At 40.6% G+C, this 26,130-nt stretch overlaps 2 protein-coding genes across 2 annotated transcripts; one reads left to right on the forward strand and one right to left on the reverse strand.

The window, feature by feature from the left end:
* On the forward strand, nucleotides 1-1,007 carry LOC128741977 (histone deacetylase complex subunit SAP18). Its single transcript, XM_053838129.1, has 2 exons — nucleotides 1-183; nucleotides 449-1,007. Exons 1-2 carry the CDS (start codon nucleotides 115-117, stop codon nucleotides 830-832), a joined length of 453 nt encoding a protein of 150 aa, XP_053694104.1. The 5' UTR covers nucleotides 1-114; the 3' UTR covers nucleotides 833-1,007.
* Nucleotides 913-26,130, reverse strand: LOC128741976 (uncharacterized). Its single transcript, XM_053838128.1, has 4 exons — nucleotides 25,882-26,130; nucleotides 3,415-3,507; nucleotides 2,726-3,111; nucleotides 913-1,266 (listed from the first exon to the last, which is right to left on the reverse strand). The coding sequence occupies exons 1-4, from the start codon at nucleotides 25,900-25,902 to the stop codon at nucleotides 1,092-1,094; spliced, it is 675 nt and encodes a 224-aa protein (XP_053694103.1). The 5' UTR covers nucleotides 25,903-26,130; the 3' UTR covers nucleotides 913-1,091.

A 26,130-nucleotide genomic window follows, 5' to 3' on the forward strand; every position in this document is an offset into this window, starting at 1 on the left:
TGTGTAGGCCGGTCCCGGTGAAGCTAAAATTTTTAGTTAGTCTGGATTTTGCAGTTTCTTAAACAACTTTTCAGTTATAATAATACCCGATAACAATTCTGAAAGTGTACAATAATGGCTGGACTAGAATCTATGATTGTTGAGGATAAAACGCAGCCTCATAAAGCAGTCGATCGTGAAAAGGTAATTTCTTGGTGTTGATTCTCGATCCACAGCGTAGCGTCATTCAATTCAATATAAAATAGTGACTGTTTTTAAGATTTTTAAGTAAAAGATTGTTTTAAAGATCGGGCTTTTTCGTTCGTTGTTAATGTATTGTATTGCTGTAGTATGTAAAAATTTCGTTTGCGTTATTATTCAATATTGCACTTGGAAACAATCATCACATTTAACTAAAAAAAGCCATATTGGTACATTAGGTAAATGGATTTTTATGCCTGTTTTGCAGACTTGCCCATTATTGCTACGGGTGTTTTGCTCAACTGGTCGGCATCATTCGACTAGCGAGTATAATCACGGTAATGTTCCTAGCAATGAACTGCAGATTTACACCTGGTTGGATGCCACACTAAGAGAGTTGACGACTTTGGTGCGCGATGTAAATCCGGAAACTCGACGAAAAGGTACGTACTTTGATTTCGCCATAGTTTCGCCTGAACGTGGCTCCCAGTACCGAATGCGCGAAATCGGAGTTACCTGCTCTGGTCAAAAAGGTGCGGATGACGGAAAAACATTGTTTCAATCTAAGTTCACTATCGGAGATTACATGGATATCAATATTACCCCACCGAATCGCATGCCACCACCAATGAGACGGCCACGCCATTACTAGGGCAGGCAAAAGCCCGATTTTCGTTGGGTCGGCGGCTCGACAGTCGGGAGAAATAAATAGAATGCATTTCTACTGGGGAAAATTATTCACAATCGTGAACTTTTTTATTAGAAATCTTAAGTCGTACAATTATAATAAATACAGTCCTAATGACGAATGTAGCAGCAGCCTGACTTTATTCAAATAGATCGAGTGAATTTTTCGAAGAGAAATCTCCAATAGAGTAAGCGCTTTGTCGACGAGAGACAAATTAGAGATATCAGTTTCTATTAAATTGGCCCTGTTGTACAGGCCGTTTTGTTTTTCTGAGCTGTATTTCCTCTTCCAGTTCCTCTTCGTCTTCCTCGTCGCGCTTGTTAGGGTCGCACAGGATACCGGTTTCGTAGCTGTATTCACGCTTTTCACCATCGGGATCCACATAACCATAGCGGCCGCTACAAAAAGAAATTTAGCGATTAGTTGTGCTCTTCTACTTGATATTCGATAAGGAAATAACTGTTAAAAAGGTCGCTAAAGTAACGATGTAATGCGTTTTGTTCTGTTTGTTAGAAATGTCAACTAACCTGATCCCGGTAGGACCCTTACAGGGGTGACATTGCGCATCTCGTTTCGAGTGATTTTGGTTCGTTTCGACCACGTTAAACAAATGGGCGTCTCGAACCAAGATCACTCGAAACGAGAATCGCAATGTGACCCCAGATTTCAATTTGTTATTTTCCTGGGTTTGGTGATGAACTTGCGAATAAGTATTAAGTGAAATATGTATGTCTTGTCTTATTACTAATAATCTTGAAATGCACTTGAGCATCAAATGCAAGATCACATATGAGATGCGTGGTCTTATCACCAGAGAAATTTTATTTTGTTAAATCTGTGCCTGTTTTACTTTTACAATTGCAACAAATTAAACTAACTCAGTGAGTATACCAATAGCAGCCCAGACGAACTCGGAATTTGTCTCATGGTGCTTAGCATATCATTTTCAAAGATTGATGCCCGTGCCGTGCGTGTATTTAATGAAAGGGGATGGTCAAATATTCGGGTTTGTTTCATAACGGGAAAGTGTGATCGGAAACTTCACGCGCGGGTTAATTTGTATAATGAAACCATGATACGAATTATTAACTTCTTGAAGAACCATGGTAATGCTGTCATGCGAGATTAGTCTAATGGGTATTTGATATTTTTTATGCGATCTGGGTATACAATTTTAATGCGCGATGGCTTTTTTCCACGTAAGATCTACTAAGAATTAAGCAAGCTTAACTTCAAATAGGTCCTCTCGATTAAACGAAAACAAACCCCATGAGAGTAATTTAGATCGCTGCATCAACGCATCCGTTTAGCCCTGAACTCTCATGCGGTTTGGTTTTATTTGGTCAATTGGACCTACTCAAAAATCCTGCAATAGGTTTTTGCAAATTAAATCAATTAAACAATTATTATTTCTGTTATAAACAACTAAAGGCTTGTACTCGCGTGTATTTTTGCAGGATCGTCATTTACCAAAATTTATGAATGGGTGTTGTTATTCTTTGTTAGCGCTACGATGACTTCGCGAAGTAATTAGTAATATTCAAATTTGTCTCATAGTGGTCGTTTGCCCAGATATGTTTCCTCTCATACTAGCAACTCTCCTGCATTTGCATTTGCTGACATGCAGGCCATTTGTCTATCTCCAATGACGGATTCAGCCCATACTCCTTCCTTTCCCTAAACTGGAAAGCTATTAATTACGGCTAGCCTCGGTATTGTCCCAAGAGCGTTTGTAAGTACATAAGGTCATAGTCCTTCTTTGCGGCTTAAAGTTGGTTTGTCGAGCAATTCACAAGCCTCTGGTCAACTACGGAATACAACAGAACATTATTTATTGGAAGCAAACAGGTAACCTACCGGGTAACGCAATCGATTCCGATGGTTTCTTCCTTGAAGGAACCGTCGTCATTCTCAAAGCCCCATGTGATGGAACCGTCCTCGTGTTCCTCGCGCCACTTGCGCAAAATTTGGGCAACCGGTTTACGCCGACGCTCGTCTTCCAGTTGCTGTCTGCTGCTGTGGGGACGATTCTCATCATCGAATTGTTGTTGATGGCGATTGGGTGCAGGCCTCGAGATGACTTGCTGCGGGGCTGGCCGGTACTGCTTCGGAGCTGGAGCAGGTGCAGGTGGACGCTCCGATGATATGGCGAAGCGTTGCGCGTTGGATTGTATATCCTTGTTGTCCGTCGAGAAGAATCGCTCTGGAATTTGAGTCCTGGGGACGGGGGCAGGTCGGTTCTCCTGTGAGTTGAAGCGGGAAAGGATGTTCTGTTGAATTTCACGTTCGTCTAATTCTTCGGGAATGGAGTGCTGTTGGGGAGCAGGGGAGGTATGAATGATCGGGACGAAAGGTTGGGAGTTTTCGTGCTCTTCGCGGTCTTCGGTAACAGGTTTTTGTTCCGGTTCGAAAAACTTAGGGGTTGAAATTGGTATCGCATTTGGAATCGGGTTTAGACGGATAGCACCCGGTCGGCGGCGCAATTGCAGCACTGGGCCCTGGTGATGGGAAAGCACTCGTTCCTCACGGATCGGTAGACCACGTACTATGGGCAGGGGAATGGCGCCGGGAATGTTGATTCGCGGTGGTGGAGGTCCATATTGGGCACCGGTCAGCGACAGGAACCCCACGAGAGGGATCTGCAATGAGAAGGAATATTGTACGTTTAGTCGTTCGATGCACTGGCAATCAAAAGAATTTGACCAGTAATAAATGATAAGGTATTGGTATTGGTATTGATTTTTATTAGAGAGTGGTTTTAAACCTAGGAGTTCATTCGCCACTCATAAATGATAAGGTCTCTCGGCCTCCCAGTTGGCTTCGAGGTATGACGCTGGTCTAATAAATCAGTCGTCGTATGTTCGAATCTCGACTGGGAGAGCAACTGGCCCTGCAATTGTCCTGCACTCTAACAGCTGGCTGCGAAGTCTGTCGTATAAAAACAGAATGTCAAGTTTAGTTAACGGAATGTAGCACCTAGGTTTTGCTTTGATTTTTTAAATGATAAGGTTAGAGAATGTTTTCTAACTTTGTCATTTATTGCTGGTCAAATTCTTTTCATGTGCAATAATAAATAATAGTCAAATTTGATGTTTATATAAAAAGTAATTAAATTTTATTATTCAAATAGTTTTAGAGGTTTTTTACTGATCTACTTTCTAGACTAGCGTAACTTTATAGATTCAAATATATATCACAGTGAATATTATAGTACGATAGTGGTTACAGCTGAATTAGTTCAGCGAATAATGAAAGAAATAGATGGAAGAAATAGTTGGTGCCTTTACCGAAAACTAGAGCTACAAAAATGTAATCATTCTAATCATAAATCTAAATATCCAAGACAATCTGAAATAACCCTGTGCTAAGTGGAAATAGCGGGACAAGAGAGCCTGGACTAACTCCCTAGCCGAACAAGGAGAAACCGCCGCCGCCAATGGTGATATGACACATTCCAGCGTTACGGGACACAATTAGCATCCATTGTTCCCGTGTGAATCGCTTCCTGTTTCACCAATGTTTTGGCAAATATCTTGTAAAATAGTTGTTTAAAAAGTACATCATTTCCCACTAGAATGCCAGGTATTTGATGAAACAGGAACTAATCTGCATAGTAGGGATAGTGTCCCGTAACGCTGGAATGTGTCATATCCGTTTGTTGTACGATATTTCTCGCCGCCTTAGTTGTGCCAGGATGAATACAAAGATGCCGCTAAAGGACAGAGCTGGTCAGCTATTGACTGACCGTACAGAACAGCTTAAGCGATGGACTGAACATTTTGAACAACTCTTCCGAGTTTCAAATGTCAGAGACCAGCAAAACCAGCAGCGTATGACGCCTACAGTTCGTCGAATTAACCGCGTCAACTCGGAGGCGCCATCGCTGGATGAAGTTGTAGCAGCCATCAAGAGTATGAAATCCAATAGAGCGCCAGGGATAGACTGTATTTCAGCCGAAATGCTCAAAGCTGACCCATCTTTGTCAGCCCAGATGATGCATCACCTTTTCAGCAATATATGGGAAACCGCGACTTTTCCGGTAGACTGGATGCAGGGCATATTGGACAAAGTCCCTAAGAAAGGAGACCTAACTGAATGCGGTAACTAGCGTGGCATCACGTTGCTCTGTATTACTCTCAAAGTACTCTAAGGTAATCCTCAACCGGATCCAGGAGAAGATCGACGCTACTCTCCGACGGCAGCAAGCTGGATTCCGTGCTGGCCGATCATGTGTAGACCATATCACAACGCTCCGCATTATATTGGAGCAGATCAACGAATTCCAGGACTCTCTTCTGCTGGTGTTCGTTGACTTCGAAAGGGCGTTCGACCGACTCAACCACGAAAACATCTGGGGCGCACTTAGGCGTAGAGGAGTTCCAGATAAGCTAGTCCATCTCATCGAGGCTCAGTACGAGGTGTTCTCGTGCAAGGTTTTGCACGACGGCGTCTTGTCCGACCCCATAAGGGTTACTGTTGGCGTGCGACAGGGCTGCATTTTATCACCGCTTCGCTTGACAAGCGAGTGGTCGTGGGTTCGAATCTTAGTAGAATCAAGCCATTCGATGTCAAGTGACTTTAGCATGGGTTTATTCTCAGGCCCCTCCATTTACCCTTCCTTCATGCTGAATTCTATTTTAACCCTCTGAAGTCTCTTGACAGTGCAAATGTCCCTCCTATAGTTAAGTGTACTGGTCAGAGGTACGAATGAGTCCTCGCCAGGGACGGCTATAATATGGGATAGTACTGGCAGCGAGGAATAAAAGTGGGTAAAGTAGATCAAGCTTTGAAGGAAGGGTAAGCCCCAATACACACAAGCACGCATAAAATTTAATAAAGCATATCGCTCATTCAATAGCGATTATAGCAAAAAAGAAATGCAGTGCAGGTCATACAGCAAACACCCGGGCGATATCACAATAGATCAACTACACTGGTCGCAGCGATGAGTCCACACATGGAAAAAAAATCACCGCTTCTGTTTCTCATCGTTATGGATGAGATATTAGTTGGAGCAATTGACAGTAGACCAAATCGAGGATTGCCTTGGAATCCTCTAACGATAGAGCAGCTAAATGACCTCGACCTAGCCGACGACATTGTCTTGCTCGCACAACGCCGAAACGATATGCAGTGCAAGTTAGATGACCTCTCCGAGACCTCCCAGGCAGCAGGTCTCACAGTCAATGTAGCGAAAACTAAGTCTATGGTAGTGAACACTGACAATTCCACCGACATTACAGTAGCGGGACAACAAGTTGAGCAGGTAGACGCCTTTCAATATCTTGGTAGCCAAACAACGCCCGATGGTGGTACCAAGACTGATATAGCCACACGGATCAGGAAGGCCAGGGGTGCCTTTGCAGGTCTGCGAAACATTTGGCGCTCAAACCAGATCACTCTACGTATGAAAAGCCGAATCTTTAATTCTAACGTTCACCCCGTACTGCTGTATGCCTGCGAAACGTGATGCGTCTCAGCGGAGACAACGCAAAAACTGCAGGTATTCATTAACCGGTGCCTGCGACACATCATTCGTGCCTGGTGGCCTGATAACTGGATATCCAATGAGGAACTTCATCGTCGGTGTCATCAACGGCCGATAGCCACAAAAATTCGTGAACGTAGGTGGAAGTGGATCGGACACACCTTGAGGAAAGGAGCGAACGAGGTTTGCAGAGAAGCACTCGACTGGAATCCACAAGGACAGCGTAGAAGAGGCAGACCCAGAGGCTCATGGCGACGGAGCTTAGCCAATGACATCCGGGCTGTAGACGAGAACCTGTCCTGGCGACAGGTAAAAGCCACGGCGGGTAACCGTCAGCAGTGGAGATATCTGATTTCATCCCTTTATTCTGCCGGGTCGGCGGACATGGACACATAAGTAAACTAAGTTCGACCGGTATTGAAATACTGTTGGGGCGAACCAACCATGAGGTTGAAAGCCTCATTAAAAAAAATTAATGAATAAATAAATTGAAATACTGGAGGACACTGAAGCGAAAACTGAAGATGAAGAGAACAGTCACCAGCGGCATTGGTCAGATAAGGAGTTCGAAGTGCCAGCTGGCCGGGGCCGTGATTGGGGAGAGTATGCAGCGGCTGACGAGCGGTGATAGCACTAGGTTTTTTTTCATGCAATGTAACATAATTTCCTATGTTTCATCCTTAGAAACTTTTTCGATTAAAAAACAATCAATGCGGGACACTTTCCGGGACGCTTAGTTATCCGGGACAAGCCATCCAAATCCGGGACAGTCCCGCATAATCCGGGACATCTGTTCAGCCTAACTCAGTACCACATCAATAGAGTGGTTAAAATGTGCGCTGTGACAGCTGGTTATTAATTTATTTAGGTATCCATACAAATGCGCAAGCTACCATGTATTCAAATGCAAATTCGGTGAAATTTTTATTATCTGCCAAGATTGATCTATTGTTGTCGGAGAGACCGCAAAGTGTAGGTGCCACATTTAAAATTCATTTCACAGCCGAAAGCAGTTCATCACTTCTCCATGCCTTGGAACACATTCACCGCACGTGACTTTGTTGTTTTTATTGATTCGCGACGGTTGCATCGGAAAAAAGGCGAAATCAATTTGGCATCCAACGGCCGGCTGCCATTGGTTGACTAATATTCAGCCCAAGAGCGGTTTAATGGCAATTGAAGATCGCTTTCTATTTATTTTATTCATGTTTTTGTACGGCGACGTTGCCGATTTGCATTTTCCGGTTCGATGGACTGTCAAGGTGTAGAAAATTGCAGCAAATTTCAGCTGGGGCTCGATGCGACCGATCGACCAAAGTTGTAGAAAAACGAAAGTAATAAGCCGGTTTCACTAGTGCGTTTCACAGGCGGCGCACTTAGTTTCGTAGTGGTCCCGCAAGAAAATTTATATAATTATGCAATTTACCCAGCCGATTGTTTACCACAACTAGAGCGCAATAGTTACTATGTAAATTTAGCAACACAGTATAACATTCTTCCAAAAATTTTCCTGCTATCGAATTAAACACAACTACCCTATTAGTACAATTTTCCTATAGCACTTTTCGCGCACTGCCAGGAAAAAAATAATTAGAAAACAACCAACCAATTACTCAATTATCGTTATCCATTCCTCGCATCCACTATGGCCCACATTGTATAGCCCCAGCGAGGTGCCGGTTCGACACGCCGCAAATCATGTATCGATGCAGATTTTAGGTGTACGGTACATAATTCGTTGCATAATGCACTATCATTATGATTTGTTATCGCTTACGAAATCTGTATCGTTGGTCAGAAAGGTTTAACCCGAGTCAGAACTGAATACAGTTTTTCTTATTAACTCTATCTCTCTCTCTATTCAAACGATAAAATGTGCAGGGTCCTATAACTCTGCGTATTTGCGTTGGTGATTGGATTGGAGAAATTGTATCCTTCAAGAAGCACATGTTTTTTTGTTGTTGAGGGACTCCATAGTCCATTATATTAAACTTTTGTAGGTACTTTACATGCGACGCAAGCCAAAAGGACTTCGGACCGACTAATTCCTATTTGGCGTCCGCTTTTGCAGCAAAGTTAGCTTCGGGATACGATGCTGGCCTAACAAGCCAGTCGTCGTATGTTCAAATCTCAGCTGGGAGGCGCTACTGCTATACAGTCACTAGGATCATTGCACTAGCCCCGTAATTGTCCTGTTTTCTAATAGCCGGCTGCGAAGTCAACAGGACTGCGAACTCAACAAGACGTTAATACCCATGACTTTGCTTTAGTCCGCTTTTCCTAAGTCGTCTGTTATTTCATTGCCTTCAACGCCGCAACGCCCTTGAACCCGGTACAAATTGACTGAGTTCATTCGGCATAGCTGCCGCTACAAATGGATGCAATCCCAGACTAGTTTTGATGTACATTTGTACTTACTTAGCGCTTTCAATGCTACTCGACTATCAGAGAAAATTCAGATATTTACAGGGGTTAGACAAAATAATGGGGACAGGCAAAATATTGACGAAATTTAAACGGCCATAACTTCTACAAGATATGACATTTTTATATGAAACCAACAGCATTTAACGGGGAATTTTTTCTAGTTTTTTTCTAAAATATTTCATGATTGGCGGTAGTCAGTGGACACCGGACAGTGGATGATGATGGACAGTGGATTACCGGCGGGGGTAAGGTAAAAACTGACTTTTCCATCACTTGTATCTTTTTCTGTCATGAAAATTCAATAGTATTCATATTTTATCCCAAAACTTGACTTCATTTCCAGTCGATTGGTAAAAAGAGGGCGGAAATCCGTCGAGAAACAATTAAGTTACGGCCATTTTTGTAGAATTAGTCCAAGTAACATCTATTGCTCTGACCATTTTGGGACATGACACAAACCATATCAATAATAGCCTCAAACTTTAAAGTTTTATGAGCCACTGATGCTGGAAGCATTTCCAGGTCCGCAGGTTGTCCAACCCTGTAGCACGTTCTAGAGACCCCGACGGAAATGGTCGTATGAGGGATATCCGAAATCATATCAATATGGGCGTCAAACTTCAGGGTTTTCAACCCTGTTTAATTCTTGAAGTTTGGCATCCATATTGGTATGGTTTCGATCATATTTGAAAATGGTCATAAAGGTGAGATGTCACTGGCAACATTTCCAGCACTCATTTCACTGAAATGGCCATATCTCGGTTGTTATTCGACGGATCTCCGTTCTTTTATCACCAATTGACTGGAAATGAAGTTTAGTTTCGGGATAGAATATGAATACTATTAAATTTCCAAAAGAGAAAAAGATACAAGTAATGAAAAAATCACTTTTTGACATACTCCCGCTTAACCCGGAATATCTTCGGTGTCCACCGGCTACTATGGATTTTGAAATATTTTAGAAAAACTAAACAAAAGACTATTTAAAGGCGGACAAAGGTAATAAAATCGTCATAATGGACAAAATTGACTATGACGATCAGATGCTTTAATCAGATGAATTAATAACGGTCCATACAGGCAACGGAGGACTAATCCGCTTGCCGAAATGGTCAGACATGTGAATAGAACTATCCAGGATCACAAGAATATTATTGGTGATACCTGGAAAAAATGTTCGTATTTCTAACCCTGTTCTCCCGAGAATAAAGGGCCTTCCGAAAATCCACAAACCTGGTAATGAAATGAGGGAAATTATTTCTGCAGTACGATCCCCAGCCGAAAAAGTAGCAAAGTGGCTAGTCAAAGAGTTTCAAGCTATGCCAAAGAAGTTTCCCAGTCGATCGGTTAAGAGCACAGGAGATTTCATCGAAATTTCATCGATCGTGTTCCGGTGAACGAAGCCGTAAAACTTTTAGAAAATTGGCTACTTTTACAACGTAGTGGAAATGAGTGGAGAACAAAGGTTAAGGGTTACATAAGATTAACCCAACTTTGTATGGAGGAAAATTAGTTTGAATTTAGAGGCAATTTTTATTAGCAGATGAAGGGAGCCCCAATGGGGAACCCCCTGTCACCTTTCTTATGTGAGCTATTTATGGCAAACATGGAAAACAAATGAAATGAGATAAATGTTTTACCAGATCGCTGGTGGAGATATATGGATGACATATTTTGTATTTTAAAACAAGAGGACTTTGCTACTCTCTTGCACGTACTCAATAACGTCCACAGCAAATTTTTATGGGGCCAGAAAGATCCTTCGAAATATTGCTGCACCTATTACGCCTGGGAGCACTTTTTTCTGCTTGCACTTGCACGAATTCCTGCAAAGGCAGTGTGGCGCCCTGGTATTTATACCATATCAGTGCATTTTTCTAACTGGCCACGAAAAAGAGACAGGAGTTTGGCTAAGAGCTTTCCGTCTTCCGAGCAAACGGGATTGCGAACCATTCGCGGAGGGCAGAAAATCATGAAATATCACCAATCATGACGTCAAAAGATCTACGAGTAGATCGTAAGAAATAATCTGCGATCAGTGCGGCAAGGTTGGCGGCTACCGTTGCGTTAAAGTGCACATCCAAGTGCATCGAAGGGAAAGTAAGATGTAAGAAGTTTGAGCCGGGAAATTCTCATGGCCTATGTATATTAAAGTTAAAACGGTAAACGCAGTTCGGTTGAACCCCGGTAAACTTGTCCATGAACCTACATGTCGTGTCCTTCTGAGAATAAGTTCTGTTTCATAGAGGAGGTTCAAAAGTTTTGCGCCGACGAAGGATAGCTGGGCTCCTAATCAGGCTCAATTTGTCTCTTAACACCTGGCTTCTTACTCGACCAGATATTCACAAACAAGACCACATCTGTTATTTGATGTCTGGCAGTCACGGTGCCCAGATCAACAAGCGTACAATGCTGCTCATACGGAGAAATTTGATTGTTGTTCAGGACCAAGTTTCTTAAAGCAAATCTTACATTTTTTTCTGAATGGGTTCCAACCGATTAATTTGATAGAAAAGCTGCGGCATCCAGACGATACTCCCAGTTTGGATCAAGGTAAACCAGTAAATATTGCGACATTTGCCCCTATTTAGACTACCCCGATTTACTCGATTATCACAGTCGAATCTCGCACACGATTTCGCTCAAGAAAAATGAAGTGAAAAAGAAGTCAAACACATAAGTTGATTAAACTAAAAGCCACTCAAGTGTCAGATTAACAGTGCAAAATGCGGGATGTTTCATTAAATGATTATCACAGTAGTCTAAATAGTCATACAAGGGGCAATATAGCGAGCAGACCATGCGCATCGTTAAATTCGAGGTCAAATCGACGCACTGGTGCAAACATCTACTAACATTCCCTAATTAAATTATCGATATGGCAGTTGAACGAGAGCTTTTCATCGAACGCGTATAACAGCATTAGCCCATCAATTGTCCTCTACTCTAACAGGAGGATGTGCTGGATATTGGTAGTCATTCGATTAGTATTACTGGATGCTGTGATTTGTGATCAACAAGATGTTTCAAACTTGGATCTAAAGAATGATTGCAAAGTAAACTGACTTTAGTTATAAACTGATTCTATGGAAAGTTTTTTACATTCCTAAATAACCCATTTTTGACCATTTTCAAGCCGTTTGGCATGCAATTTGTTTTTGAAATGATTCTAGAAATCTAGAAATGATTATTAGCTATCCGAATTGACTACACCTTTCGCTGAACATATATGATCTGTGGTAAGCAAAAAGTAGATTATTTCTGGTACACCTATCATTTTCAAAAGATTTCGATTCTAGAGCTAACAACTTCCGTGTAATTTAACTAGAAGACATTACTGTGATTGAAGTACAGTGATTTATGCTTTAATGCGAAAATGGTTGTAAGTGTTTCATTGCTCCAGATCGACATACAAGGCGCATGTTTTTACGTTATTGCATTCACTGTTAAACATTTAAACGCTGGTGTTTTACAAGCGTGATGCCCTGTACCGACTATAAGGCTATTATTTTGCCATAAGTCATGATGGGTTGAGTTAGTGCCGTCAATATTTCAATTAACTTTTCAAAGCAGTGTTTAGGGCAATGATATCCTAAGTGTTTTCGCGGCGTCTATCCATCATGCTTATTTTCAAATTTGACACATTTCCGACATGTTTTAAATATCATTCGTACCTACACTCTTAAGGACTGTACAATCGTAGACTTCCTATTGCTATTGATACAATGAGGTATATTTTAGCAGTTTTTTATTGTTTGCCTGTAGATAGTGATGCACGTATTCAGTGTCCAGTCTACGGTCAATGAACCGTTACCAAACCGAAAGTGCGCCATATCGACGGCCCAACGTAACCGTGTCGTGCGTGCTTATGGGAACACACGTGTGCGGAGTTTTTAATTGAACGACAAAACTTCTGCTTTTGGGTGGCGTTTGCCGGTTCACCGATTTTGGTTTTCAGTTCACACCGGCGTCGGGCGTTTATTTCCCGTAAGATACTAATCATGCCGCACCAATCGAGCGTTTAAGTTACCCACTGGTTGACTCACATGCGGCATGACGCCTACTAATCGAGGATTGCAGCTGTGCAATAAACTTCGAAGGAAAATTATTGTAGGAATGCAGACAGACACCGTTCGGTGCCGCCATTCGTCGCCACTGCGTACCTCCCTTAATTCAATGGTCACGTAAGGGGCGTGTAATTTATAATCTGAACGACACACAGCGTAATAGCCACTGTAACTATGCTCAAGAAGTGCATTTCTCTGGACGTGTTACGAATATGGAGGTATCTGATTGGCGGTATCCGTTAGTCGAACCATATGTTGCGAGATCAAGTGTTCGTCACCTTTCTCCGTGCGGGTCAAATGCTCATGTTGTTTCCTTGTACTCGGTACGTATGGTTATGTCCACCTTTTCTTAGATTAGGACTAAGTTCTCTGGTAATCTAACCAAAATATGGTCGGTGTTAAGTAAGACCGAACCAAGTCACAAAATTCTAATTTCGAGAAAAACGCGATCAAAGTTTGCTGCTCTGTATGTTTTATAGCTATCAATCGTTTGAAATCATCTCATAACTCTGGCTGTTTCCGACATTTATGTAGTCTGATTAGAGGAAAATGTATATTAGAAATTTGTAGATCGTTTGTTGTCATTATCTATTTTTTTAAAATTTTGCGACTTGGTCCAGTCTGCTTTAACACCGACCATGTATTAGAAAGATCTGATCAAAATTATCTTCAAGAAATAAAACAAAAAAATATACATAATATTACGCACGTTTAAATCTAGATATTGTTTATGTCAAATGCTTGAAACGTGTTTAGTAATACTAATACTGATTCAGTATAGCTCTAATGAAAAAATAGCAAACAGCATGTTGAAAATATCTAGCTCAAAAAAATACTCGACTTGATCAGGAGTCGATCCCGATCCCTCAAATTAAATAAAAAGAAAACTATTCCAATTAATTTCTACTATCTATATTTATTCGCGTCAGATACGTATTTCGCCTGCCAATTGCAGGCCACGTCAGTGTCTGTTTTCGAAAACAGACACTGATGAAGCCTGCAAGTCCCTGGCGAAATACGTATCTGTCGCGAATAAATAAAGATAATAGAATGTAATTGGAATAATTTTCTTTTTATTTAAGGTGAAATTAGTTGTCATTGATTCTGCGAATTTCAGAAGCAGTTTTTTGGTTTGAAACAAAAATTGTCTTTATGAAAATATATTCGCTGTGTTCAGTTTGGGAAGAAAAATACAGTGAATACATTTCTATAAACAGAACCCCACTTTTGGGCCCAAAACTGCTTCCGAAATTGGGCTCTCCGACGAAAAGTTAATGACTGCTAGTTTCCCGTTAATTTCAGGTTTCGTATTCTACTAAAACACTCCAAAAACTTCAGTCGAACCCGATGCTACCGTGATACTGTGAGAGCTAGCCGACCGATTACGCTGACCGCGAAGCCACAAGAGTACAATGAAGATTCAGAGTGAGAATTATCAAACGAGCACTATCTTGCATTGTACTTTCAAAGTGCTTTCCCAAATCATCTTTAATCGACTGTCCACTAGCCAATAGGTTCGTGGGAAGTTAAATACCAAGCCATCTTCAAGGACGATTAGTCTGCAATAGTACAAAATTTTACCTTGCGGTGTCCTCCTAAAGTGCAGCAAATTCCGCATCATCTATTCATCGATTTCAAAGCCACGTATGATAGCATCAACCGACAAGAGCTATAGGACATATTAGACGAAAACGGTTTTCCGGCGAGCTCACCAGCTTCATTACGGCTGCAATGGAGGGAATTGGGTGCCGGTTTGTCTAACGGACCGAATTTTAGTATTGCAGGAGATTTCGGTAAGACAACATCCTGCTATTGTACCTTGTGCTAGAAGGTTTCATGAGGCGAGTGGTGACCAATACGCGAGGCACAATTTTCGACGTGGATGCTGCTGGTAGAAGACTTGAAACGAACCGGTCAGTACACCCGAAAGCAGAGATGACTGGGTTGAAGATACGAGCACGACCGAGCCTGTGGTAATCGACGGAGATGAGTTTGAGGCGATCTATGTGCTCGTGTACCTTCCCTCAATGGCTGCGATACTAAGATTGGAGGACGTATTATCAGTGGAAATCGTGCCTACTGGGGACTCCACAAGCATTTCATTTGCAATTGAATAATCTGGGCTTTCGTACAAAGTGCACCTTGCACAGAATGCTAATTAAACTGGTTGTCCTCTGGGCATGAAACGTGGACACTGCTCGATGAGGACATACGAGCACTCAGAGTTTACGTAGTTGGAACAAGACGAGGAGAGGCGCAATGAGCGAGATAGCAAGATAAGATGGAGCAAGTCCTAGCGAGCACTGGGTCCCCGCGGGACTGGACGCTAGTGGCCATGGAACGTGTAAAATTAGAGAACGTTCATAATTATTCCTATAATTTTGATTTTAAAACAAATATTTATTTCTTCATCAAAGTTGATAAAACACTGATTAAGTAATGAAATGTCTTTAGATTTGCAAAATAAGATTTATAATTTGCCTCATTCTTGTTTGTGGAGCCTTTATGAAAGTTAAAAAATAATGTAATAAATCTCAGCTGTCTAAATATCTTTGATTATGATTTTACAACGAGTCAAGAGTTGAGCTTTTTAATTGACTTTCGAACTCGTGAACCGTTAAGGTTCAATCAGTCAGAATGCCAGATCAGTACGATAGAAATTGATGGATGGTAAAATTACCTTGTTCGACGATGGACGAAAACTTACGTAAATTATTATTGGTGAAATGGTTGTATTTTTTTTCCTTTTATTTACAGTTGCTAGCTAAATTAAATTTACACGGTCTATAGGTTTATAAATCATAACATAACGACTCGCATCAAGAAACCTTCGGTCTCGGCCAGACGAGTCGCATCGCAGTCAAATAGACCATGCTATGATTAGGTTTAACAGCTAATTAACTACACAGCCTGCCAAAGCTATTCGTGCGATCCGATGGTACAATATCGATCTTCTGCCGGTCTGCAAATGTGCGGAGCACTCCGGCATAACCGTATAAAATCGCTAGCCTGAGGTTCGCTTCATCCCACCCCGATTCAGCAATGCAGCTGTTGTATCGTATACTTGAAATTGCATCGGGGGCGATCTTCATGCAGCACCGCCGCCGTCTCTCAAGCGTCTGCTGATTCCGTGGATGCCGGAGAGGGATAAAAAAGAAGCTTTTCCGGTATTGTAACCTTGGGCTTACGGTGAACGGGCATTATCGACATGTTTGTTATGGTTTTCCAGGGGCGGGTAAAACTGGTTTGTTTTTCTTACAGTGCCACATGTGATACCTACATACGTGCACAGAAAATATAGGTATGTATATTTAGAAAGCTGGTCGTTGTTTGCACAAAAGAAAAGTGAAAGTTAATTCGCGCAATTATGTAACAGAGTTACATAATGGCTTCAATTGATCTAATCGGTTTGGCATGGCGATGGACATGCTTCGAATAAACAATGATTAACAGTCTCAAGCCACCCTTCGGGTGTTTTAGGGGATGATCCTTTTTCCATTTTGTTATTTTTTACCAATTATGCTAATTAGTAATTTACTTTGTAGTTGGCCTTCGGGTATGTTTCTGATCTAACATGCCAGTCAATGTCGTGTCTTGGTGGTTAGAGTCTTTCGCAGGAACCGTGACGCTTTGCCTGCAATTAGTCTATTCAATTTTTCCACTAATAAGTTACACATCGTTGCAGCCTCATTTGTTTTGATACTTTTGTCATTTGAAACTTCATCATTTATTCTTTGATGCATAAAGCGACGGTGAGTGACTCTTTTTCGTCCCGCTTGGAGATATGAACAAACATTTATGTTGTAGTAGACCAACCTCGTGTTTTTATCTTGACCTTCCATTGAGGTCAAGCCTATAATTAATTTCATCTTGCGTCTTGCGTCCAAGGGGCCGACGGTTTAAGTATTTAAGTAACTGTTAGTAAACCTGATGAAATCTAAATTTTTGAGCATTTAGGAATTACGCTCATACCTAACAATCTCTACCCAGGTAACCAATAAGCATTATCATAAACAGTAAATCAATCGCTTATTAGCATATCTGGCATTTTATTCAGCACGTTGCCGTATATTGGCTCGATATAAGCATAGTCAGCTTTGAAAGAGAGTAAAGTAGCCGCATTTTTTGCCAAAGCAGCGAAAACGCAACGCACTTTCACTCGATTCTAGAGAAGGTCCGGTTTAAGCTATCAACTTGGACCCTGAGAAACAAAGAAATATTGGAAAAAAATCTAACCGACCTGTTTTTGCTCAAAGGTCAGATGATACATGTAACATAATTACAGCTGTGACAAAACAACAGGTTTTGCTATTTTTATGAAAAATGCTCCTAAAACTCGATTTTATTAACGCCTGATCTATTAATCAGTGTTAGTAAGAATCGGTTACTTGCCAAAAAGCTTTATTTCATAATTTTGATTATTTTTGTAATTTTAGGATAGGTTTTAAGCTTTGTGTTGCGAAAACGCATATTCAAAATTTGCAACGGGAACGTTTGTTTTCGTCCGTTCATCGCGGTGTTTTATTTGATGTCGTTGCTTTTTAGTAAACAAATGAATGTAAATCTTAACTTTCGCTTGTTCAAAATATCCCAGAAACATTATAAAAGTTTAAATAACATAGAATTCGCTACTTTAAACACCGTGCATATAGCAATCAAACTGCATACTCAAATGTTTCGATATATAGCATAAAACATAACATGTAATATTCTCATTCGTTCATTTAATCATTATTAATACTCAAAATCCCAAGTTTGATTTAAAGGTAAAAATTGGTATCATTATTGTGCATATAAATACTTTATATGCACAATAATGAAGGTATGCAAAAACGGTATATCCTTAACGCTCATCGGATTTTTCTTAGTTGACCTAAAACAGAATTTTCCTGAAAGTTCCAACTTTCTATCCCTGCTGGAAAAAGTGTGGGCCCTAATGGGTTAATGTGTTTGCATAAGGTAAACCAAGGGGGGGCTCTGTAGCCGCAAGGTTACCGAGTCTGCCTTGACAAGCGAGTGGTCGTGGGTTCGAATAATAGTAGAATCAGGCCATTCGATATTAAGTGACTTTAGCATGGGTTTATTCTCAGGCCCCTCCACATCCTTCCTACTGCATTCTGCATTTACTAACAATGAAAGCCCCTTGCCAGGGCAAGTTATAAGAGTGGTACTTGCTTGAGGTGCGAATGAAGCCTCTTGTTCTAGGGCAAATTATAGCTTGTTCCGCTTCCTGGTTCTAGGAACGAGATTGGTAATGTATAAGTAGTAGGGAACACATACATACACACATACACACCCTCACTCTGTGCTGAACTCTGCTTTACCGACTATAAGCCGGGACTGGTTATAAGAATGATATTTGCTCGAGGTGTGAATGAAGCCTCTTGTCTAAGGACAAATTGTAACTAGTCTCCGCACTTCCTGGCTCTAGAGCTAGATTGGCTGAAAAGTAGTAAGAAGCGTAGAGGGAAAAAGGGGTGAAAACACACCGACACTTCAAGCACGGATAATAAAAGCAGTTCGCTCACTCTATAGCGATACTGCAATAACAACGAAGTGCGGAACAACACCTGGATAAGATCACAATAGATCAAAATGCTGGTCGTAGTGATATCTACACACAAAAAAAAGGTAAACCAACCATGAAAATCCAAGAATAACATTATTTATTATGCTAATGTTTCCAAGCAAGCATTTAGAAGTTTATCCGAAGAAGTTGTCCGAAGTATCTGTGCATATCAAAAACGTAATTGAATATCAAGGGCGTTTTGCATACAGCATAATGACCCGTATTAGATGTGAACGTCGACGTCATTGAAGAAGAATTAAGAAGCTTTGCCATGCGAGTTGAATGATTAGATAGGTGGAGAAATGATCACTAGTCCGTGTTTGCGGTATGTATCATATTTACTCGTATTACTGTCGGCGGTAACCAGAGATCCCAAATATATGAAATCATCAGCGACTTCCAATTCATCGACGTCAAAAATAATTGTCCGTGGGAGGCAAATGTCGTTTTCTCTAGAGCCTCTTCAAATCATATATTTAATTTTAGACGCATTAATTTGTAGCCCGATCATCCTAGCCTCCGTTTCTATTTACTCTAGTGTAGATTACCGCCGCCGCCCAAGGTTTCTAACGGGTGGAAACTAAAATGTTGGAATTTATTTCTAAAGCTATCAATAAAAAACACAGATATTTGAAGAAGATCTGATTTACCGAAATTAAAGATACATTATCCATTTCAATATATATATTGAATATATCCATTATTGAAAAAAGAATCAGTAAAGATTTGTAAACAGTCCGTAATTGACTGTTCGGCGAAGCTCCCGTTTGATGTCGAAACAGGAGCATTGTACGGGCGTCACATCAACTTTGCGAATGCATCTCTTGATTCCAGACATCGTCATATAGCACAGAGACGTGTAGAAAACAAACGTGTATCTACGCAATTTGTCTATGTATCCGTTGTTTGTTGATTCTACCAATCGACTGTTTGCAATTCGTGGCTCTTTAGTTATCGAAATCCTACAAAAACCTTCGATTGTGGGACACTGTGGCAGGCTCTGGATATAAACAGGATCGAATGAGTATTCAGGAACGATTGCGTTTTTTTGACTTAGCGCGATGATGCTTTATCCGGCCAAAACACGTACGAATATTGTCCATTTGCATGATGTTTTTGTAGAAACGGGTTCAACATTTGCTTCAAACATTCGTTCTAGTACACATCTTGATTGATATCCAAACCAGATGGCTTGAACCATGACTTAGAAATAACTTTCTCGGAAATGGCAATGTACAGCATCCCAGGGGTCGGTTACTCGGCACAGCCGTTTTTATGTTAGGCGACTTGAAGCGAGCCGAACTGTGCCGATGCTGTACCGCAACTGCCGAACTGCAAGATTTGTTAAGTTCGTTATAATCTGATAGATCTGGCAACCGTGCGAGATGATTTTGACAACTGGCAGTGCTCCCATTTCATATGTAAAATCGAACCGGAGGTGTGCCGCTTGATATCTCTGGAGTGCCGCGGCACAATGTACTGAGTGTCCGACCCTTTGACAGCATTACTTCCTGTTCAAACTTATGTTTAAACTTGTATTTTATGTTCGGAGATGCAGTACGACTATCCATGGAATAGTATCGATCATTTCCGGGAATGAGCGTCTTCGAAAGAGGAAAGTATTTTTCGTCGTCCAAAACAAAGCATTTTCCGAAATAATGTTTTGTAGACCAACGGCATTGGGATTTCAGCATCGAAATTGTCCCTCAGTGTATTCCGGGGCTCTTGTCTTGTTTTGCAGATGTACTGGTGGGAACAGTTTAACTTTTTTGCGGAATCCCGTTGGCTTGACTCACAAAGTCCTTGTTGAAGGCACGAGAAAGAGAACGAAGTCCTTCTGTGTCCATAAGTTTAGCTGGTCTTCCACTACCTTGCTTACGAGTAGTTGTTGGGCATCTTAGGACATGGTAAATAGCCGTAGCCGCATCATTTTCGCATTTAAAATGCTGTACCGTAAACTTTTTGCCGAGTGCGCCATTGTAATGCTTTTTGCTTTCGCACATCACGAGTAACTTGTAAGCGGGACTTACATCGGCTAACATATCCAACAGACTGAATCTGAATCACTATTTGAGAATGAGTATTCGTTTCCCTTCACTTCGAATATCTCTCACTCTCTCACTCAAGGAACCATCAATCATTTTCCGATATCGCGCTCTCTCAGTCTAACTAAGAACTTTAGGCCACTGATATTGCGCGAATACTCGAACCGTGTTCTCAGCCAGATTTAAACTTTCGGCAGTATAATCCTACACTCTAATTTATGGTTCTTGACATTGCAACTTTATAACATCAGCTTTATACCAATTCACGCCATATCTAATACACCGAGATCTTTGTGAATTCGTAGAAATGTAGAAGGCGCTCGCGAAATGCATTTTGTTTTGACGCCATTTTGAGCAAAACTTGGCAAGCATCAACAAAACAAAAAAATTCTGGCAGAAAGAGGAGAGAAAGAGTTAACACATACACACTCTCATTTCTCTCTGAGCTCGTTTGTTGTTGTGCATAGGGGCCTCAAAAAAATCTAAAATTTTAGTTGCCACCCGCTAGTAATAGTGTCGAGGTAGTCTGTGAAGGCTAGGAGTTGGTTTCTGTTGCTGAAGATCGTTTCTCTTGTTTCGATGCCCGCTTACCGGCTCACACCTTCAATAGTGATGTTGAATTGAATAACATACTACAGGACAGTCTATCTCCTTGCCGCATTCCTCTGTGCGATTCGAAAGGACTCGAGAGTGCCCTCGAAACACGCACGGAACACATCACTCGTTCCAAGGTAACTTTAATTAACCGCGTCAGTTTGTCCGAAACCCAGTTCTCGTGCATCGGGGCTTATTTTGCACGGCGAGTGACGTGACACGGCAAATTTTAATGCGCTGACATTCGCAATTCGATCGATATTAGAGGAGTCGAATCGAATGACGTGAGAGTTTCATGACGAACCTTTCGCAATCTGGGAAAGCACCTTGTAAACGGCGTTGACCAGCCGCAATCTAGCCGAACGCCCTATTGGTAGATGTTACAAACCACATTTTCCATCCACTTGTCCGGTCGTTTCTCCTCCTCACAAATCCTTAAAATTATCCAGAGAAGTGCCGTTTCTAGCGGTTCTTGGCCATTTTTGTAGAGTTCTGCCGGGAATCGGACCTTTCCGAGGCCTGATTTCATCGATATTTTTTGACACTTTACACTTTCCATTCAAACAATAAAGGAAAGTAAATATTGGAAATCTTGTAAATATTTCTGAATAGCCAATTGTGCTGTACATATACAGCTAGAGATTATCTACTACTACTAATTTTTAACATTTTTCTCTAATCATCACCAAGCGCGAGGCTCCGTGGGACTGCACCTGTATACCGGCCTAACCAACGGTTCTGTTTTGAGCACTGCAGCTGCAGTCAAAAATCAAGGTTAAAGATTTTCTAATAAATGAGCTTCTTCATATAATTGTAATGCTTCGGATTGTTTGGATGTTATGAGGCACGAAATCGAAATAAATTCTTTGATTCAATGTATTAAATACCATTTATCGAGCAAGTAAACACGAACATCACAAATATGTAGGTTTTTTTTATGACAGTATTACAGCTTTCCATATGCTACGTTCATTTTAGGCTAGTAATTTACTAAGATCACACATAATAAAGGTTGGGGTGAACTATGAAGGCCACAGACATTCGACAGACATCGCAGCCAGCTGGATTGAGTACAGGACAATTGCAGCGATAATGCTACGATCCCACCGACTCCAACAGCCTTTCCCAGTCGAGACTCGAACATATGACGACTAGCTTGTTAGGCCAGCATCGTACTTCAAAACCAACTGGGAGGCTTTAGATTTAGATTTACTAAGAGTTGCCTTAATAAAAATTTGTCTTTTCGCTCGGTTTATAACGATACTGAAATAAAATATCTGTCAACATCTTCTCATCCAAACAAATCAGCAAATGTTTCCTACTTTTGAACCAAGTTGTTATCCTAAAAGTAAAGCAATAAAAAGTTGAATACATAAATAAGTATTACCTTCACATGCGATCATAATTCATTCCGAACAGGCGTACTGTAACAAACTATGCGTGCAAATACATTGAATTTCGTTGTTTGAGCGAATGACCGTTCAGCGGTTAAAGCCCCTTAAAAAATTGAATTTCGTGTATCTAAATGCGAAGATTGAAGAAACTAACACCAATCAAAATTAATGATGTACCTAATACCTATACCTAAAAATATTCAATTCCAATAAATGTTACTTCAGTTATTATGTAATGATTAAACGTAAATCAGTTGGTCACACATCAGATTATTAGAACTGTTAGAGTCAATAGGATCGTAGCACTGTCTTGTATAACTAACTGGCTGATCAAACTTTATGGAGAGGCGAACCAGCCGCAGGCTGAAAACCTCTATAAAGAATAATAATAATAAAACTTTATGGGATACGGAAAGGTATTTTCAAGCTACTTCTAAACTTAAGCTATTTTTCTTTTTTTTTTCGCTAAACAACTGAGAAAATTTTGTAATGAAAATTGTCCTTAAACCTTCTATTTAATTTTAAACGTATCGTTCAGTGTTTGTTGAGTGTATTACCTAAAAACTGCACGAATTTATACACCACGCATTGCACACTACATCACTGCGTGCGACGGACACTGTCTGACACGTATGAAAAACAACAATGGCAGCAGCAATATTTTTCATAAATTGTGGATTCGCCTCCACTTCTTGCATAATTCTGTAAAAGTTAAGCGGCTTAGGTTTATCTCCAGACTGCAGCGCTTGAACCTGTACTGTGGAAAGGTTGTATTTTTACCTGGTTCAGCACGCTCCACACCTTCGAGTTTGCATGGGACTGTGGCGCAACTTGTCTTATATTTGTCTTGAGATCATTTCGCACAATTCGCAACATTTCATGGTCAATCACTGACGTGACTTGCTGATGTTGCTCTCCTCGAAGGCTCGTTGAAAACAACGTTCCTGCTCGGAAGCGTTGGTGCTTTGTCTTAAAAGTTCCTGAATTAAAATCATTTTGTAACAAAACGAACACTTCTCGAAGATTAAGTAGTCGACGGTCGAAAAATCTACAACCATTTTTGCCTATATAGACTCATCACTGCGACCAGTATCGTTAATCGATTGTGACAATCTACAGCCATACTCTTACTGGAATGTCATTGCTTAACAATTAGCACCGTCATAGCAAAGGTGAATGCTCGCGAGTTCTTCCGGAGAATACATATTTTATGCTGCAATCGTTTCCAGAAACGTCCTAGAGAGACCCGGGAAGTCTGTTTCGTTGTTGTTTTCCATACGAGTCAGACCGTGTCCGTCGCACGCGATGATCTAATGTGCTATGCGTGATGAATTCGTGTAGTTTTCACATATTTATTCAACACCCAAAACATGTCGTGTTTAAAATTAAATTGCAACGAAACAAAAAAATAGGAGATAGGCGTTTCACGTCAAAGAACGAATTGTAGAACGGTATCAGAGCTTAATTAGGCCGCTAAAACCAATCAACTTTATCACGCTTTTTTAGGAGAAATTTGACAAAAACGCCTTGAGAAACACGTATTTCAAAGCTTTTTGCCTCTGAAAAGTTACTAAATTCCATAGGACAAATAGGACAGTTAAAGGACAATTTAAGAACAAAATTTTCTCTACTTTCAAATAAAAGGACCAGAATTCACCCAGTACTTCACAACACTTACTGCTAGAGTGCCCTGCTGATGTTCAGATCCTTGTTGGCGCCCCCAATAGTTAGCACCTATTGCCAACTGCATGCTACAGCGCTGTGTTCTTATCTCTGATATTTTAACTTCGCGACTGTCAATAACTGTGGCCCAAATGTGAATCGATAAATTGAACAAGTTCAAATTTCACAATCAGTTTAAAATTCAAATGCATATATTTTCGACTAAAATTTTTGCTCTTCACAGATAATCTGTAGAACTCTTAACCAGTTCGTATCACCATCCAGTAGGTATAAATTGTCGTATTTTTCAAGATTTTATGTTTTATATGCAACCCAAACGAATCGGTTGATCATCTCAGCCAAAAAAAGAAATTGTCATTACGACTTTTAGAAACAATGAGCAACGAGAAGCATGTCAGAGAACCGTTAGATTGCGCTATGATTTTATAGGTTTGGCCAACTGTTAGTTAGCCTTCAATTTGTTTTCAGTTGGATGCGTGATGGCGCACGCAGGGTACTGGTATTTATACACATTAAGTATTTAACTTGTTGAACTTGAATTATCTGATCCAAGTTTATCAAGACAAATGTTTTAAAATTGAAAGCGCATTCCACATATATGTATATCAAAATAAGAAGAAGTGACCTTCACTGGCCTGGTTTCTCTTATATAGTGTTTTTTGATTATTTGGCACTAAAATCAGTTCACTTAGTAAGGAAAAATGGAACATTCTCATGGAACGTAAATTCCAAAATTGGTGTACAAAATCACATTAATTCAAAACTCCTTGCAAAAGTATCGCTTAAAAGCACATAACAAGCGGCTTTATTCAACTAATTAATAGAATGTACCAATTAACAATCACTTTAGCATGCATTATTGTTTTCGCATGAACGGTACAGAGCATAACACTGATTACAGCTCGTTCGTTCGTTCTGTCAGTAAGTTCGACTGTGAGTGAAACGCATGCAACCAGTTGACCAAGAAAAGTGAATGTGATCAGTAGTTTAGTGGCTCACATCTGTGTACTTTTAAAATAAATAACCTACAATAATAGCAGTCGCTTATGTGTCAACCTTCCCTGGACGCGTTCACGCCTATCAAAATCGAGTTCTTTAACGATTCTCTAAAGCTAAATAAAAGCAAGCGACAAGTTGATTCTGAAATAAATTAATCGTAGATTGTGTGTGAGCCCAATCGTGAAGTTTTTTTTGCTGCGTTTCGAAATTCCGCAAGCCATATTATGTCTCGAAGTAGCTAACAACCTAACTGCCATGTCAATCATTTGCAATATATTTTGTGTAGATTTTGAAATTAGATAACTTTTCGGTCTACACAGATGCTTATATATTGGGGTGAAGGGTGAAAAAAACAGAAAAACTTGTAAATTCACCTAATTCGATAGCAGCTGGATTGTTGTCATGCTTGATTTCCTTAAGCTACTGTCGATGATTGAAATTATGCCACTATGCAGTCGAGCTGGTTAAACCAGTAATCATTTTTTCTCTGTATATCAGGCCAATCGCGATCACAGGGCGGTACTGTATCCTTGAGATTATTAATCATCTTTCGCTTTTCTCCACGATTCATTACTTTTCAAAGGTGGTCTTTCTGCCCACGGTATAGGCTTTGTATTGAAGTCGTTTTAATGTTTTCTGAGAGGCTGTAAACGTTGGTTTTTAATACCACAGCAAACATTAAGCTTGACATTTCCTTATTTATAAAACAGATAAAAACAGCTGAAAAATAAGCTAAAGTAAACCTACCAGCAATAATGTATGCTTCATAACCCGTTTTTCTCTGACCTCGGCGGTGATTGTTATAGTTACTTCAGAATTCACTGACACTTTTCCAGATCACTATCTGTTACACGCGAACTCAACTTCACTCGAAGTCACTCGCGACGATCCCGAACTGCACTGAATCCTTGAGACGTTGCAATATTATGCGATAGTGGAAGGTAAACGTAATGCCAGGAGGTGAGTATCACTAGGGAAAAATGCGCGTCGGACCAA

The sequence above is a fragment of the Sabethes cyaneus genome, chromosome 3 (genome assembly GCF_943734655.1).
Source record: "Sabethes cyaneus chromosome 3, idSabCyanKW18_F2, whole genome shotgun sequence".
NCBI classification, from domain to species: Eukaryota; Metazoa; Arthropoda; class Insecta; order Diptera; family Culicidae; genus Sabethes; species Sabethes cyaneus.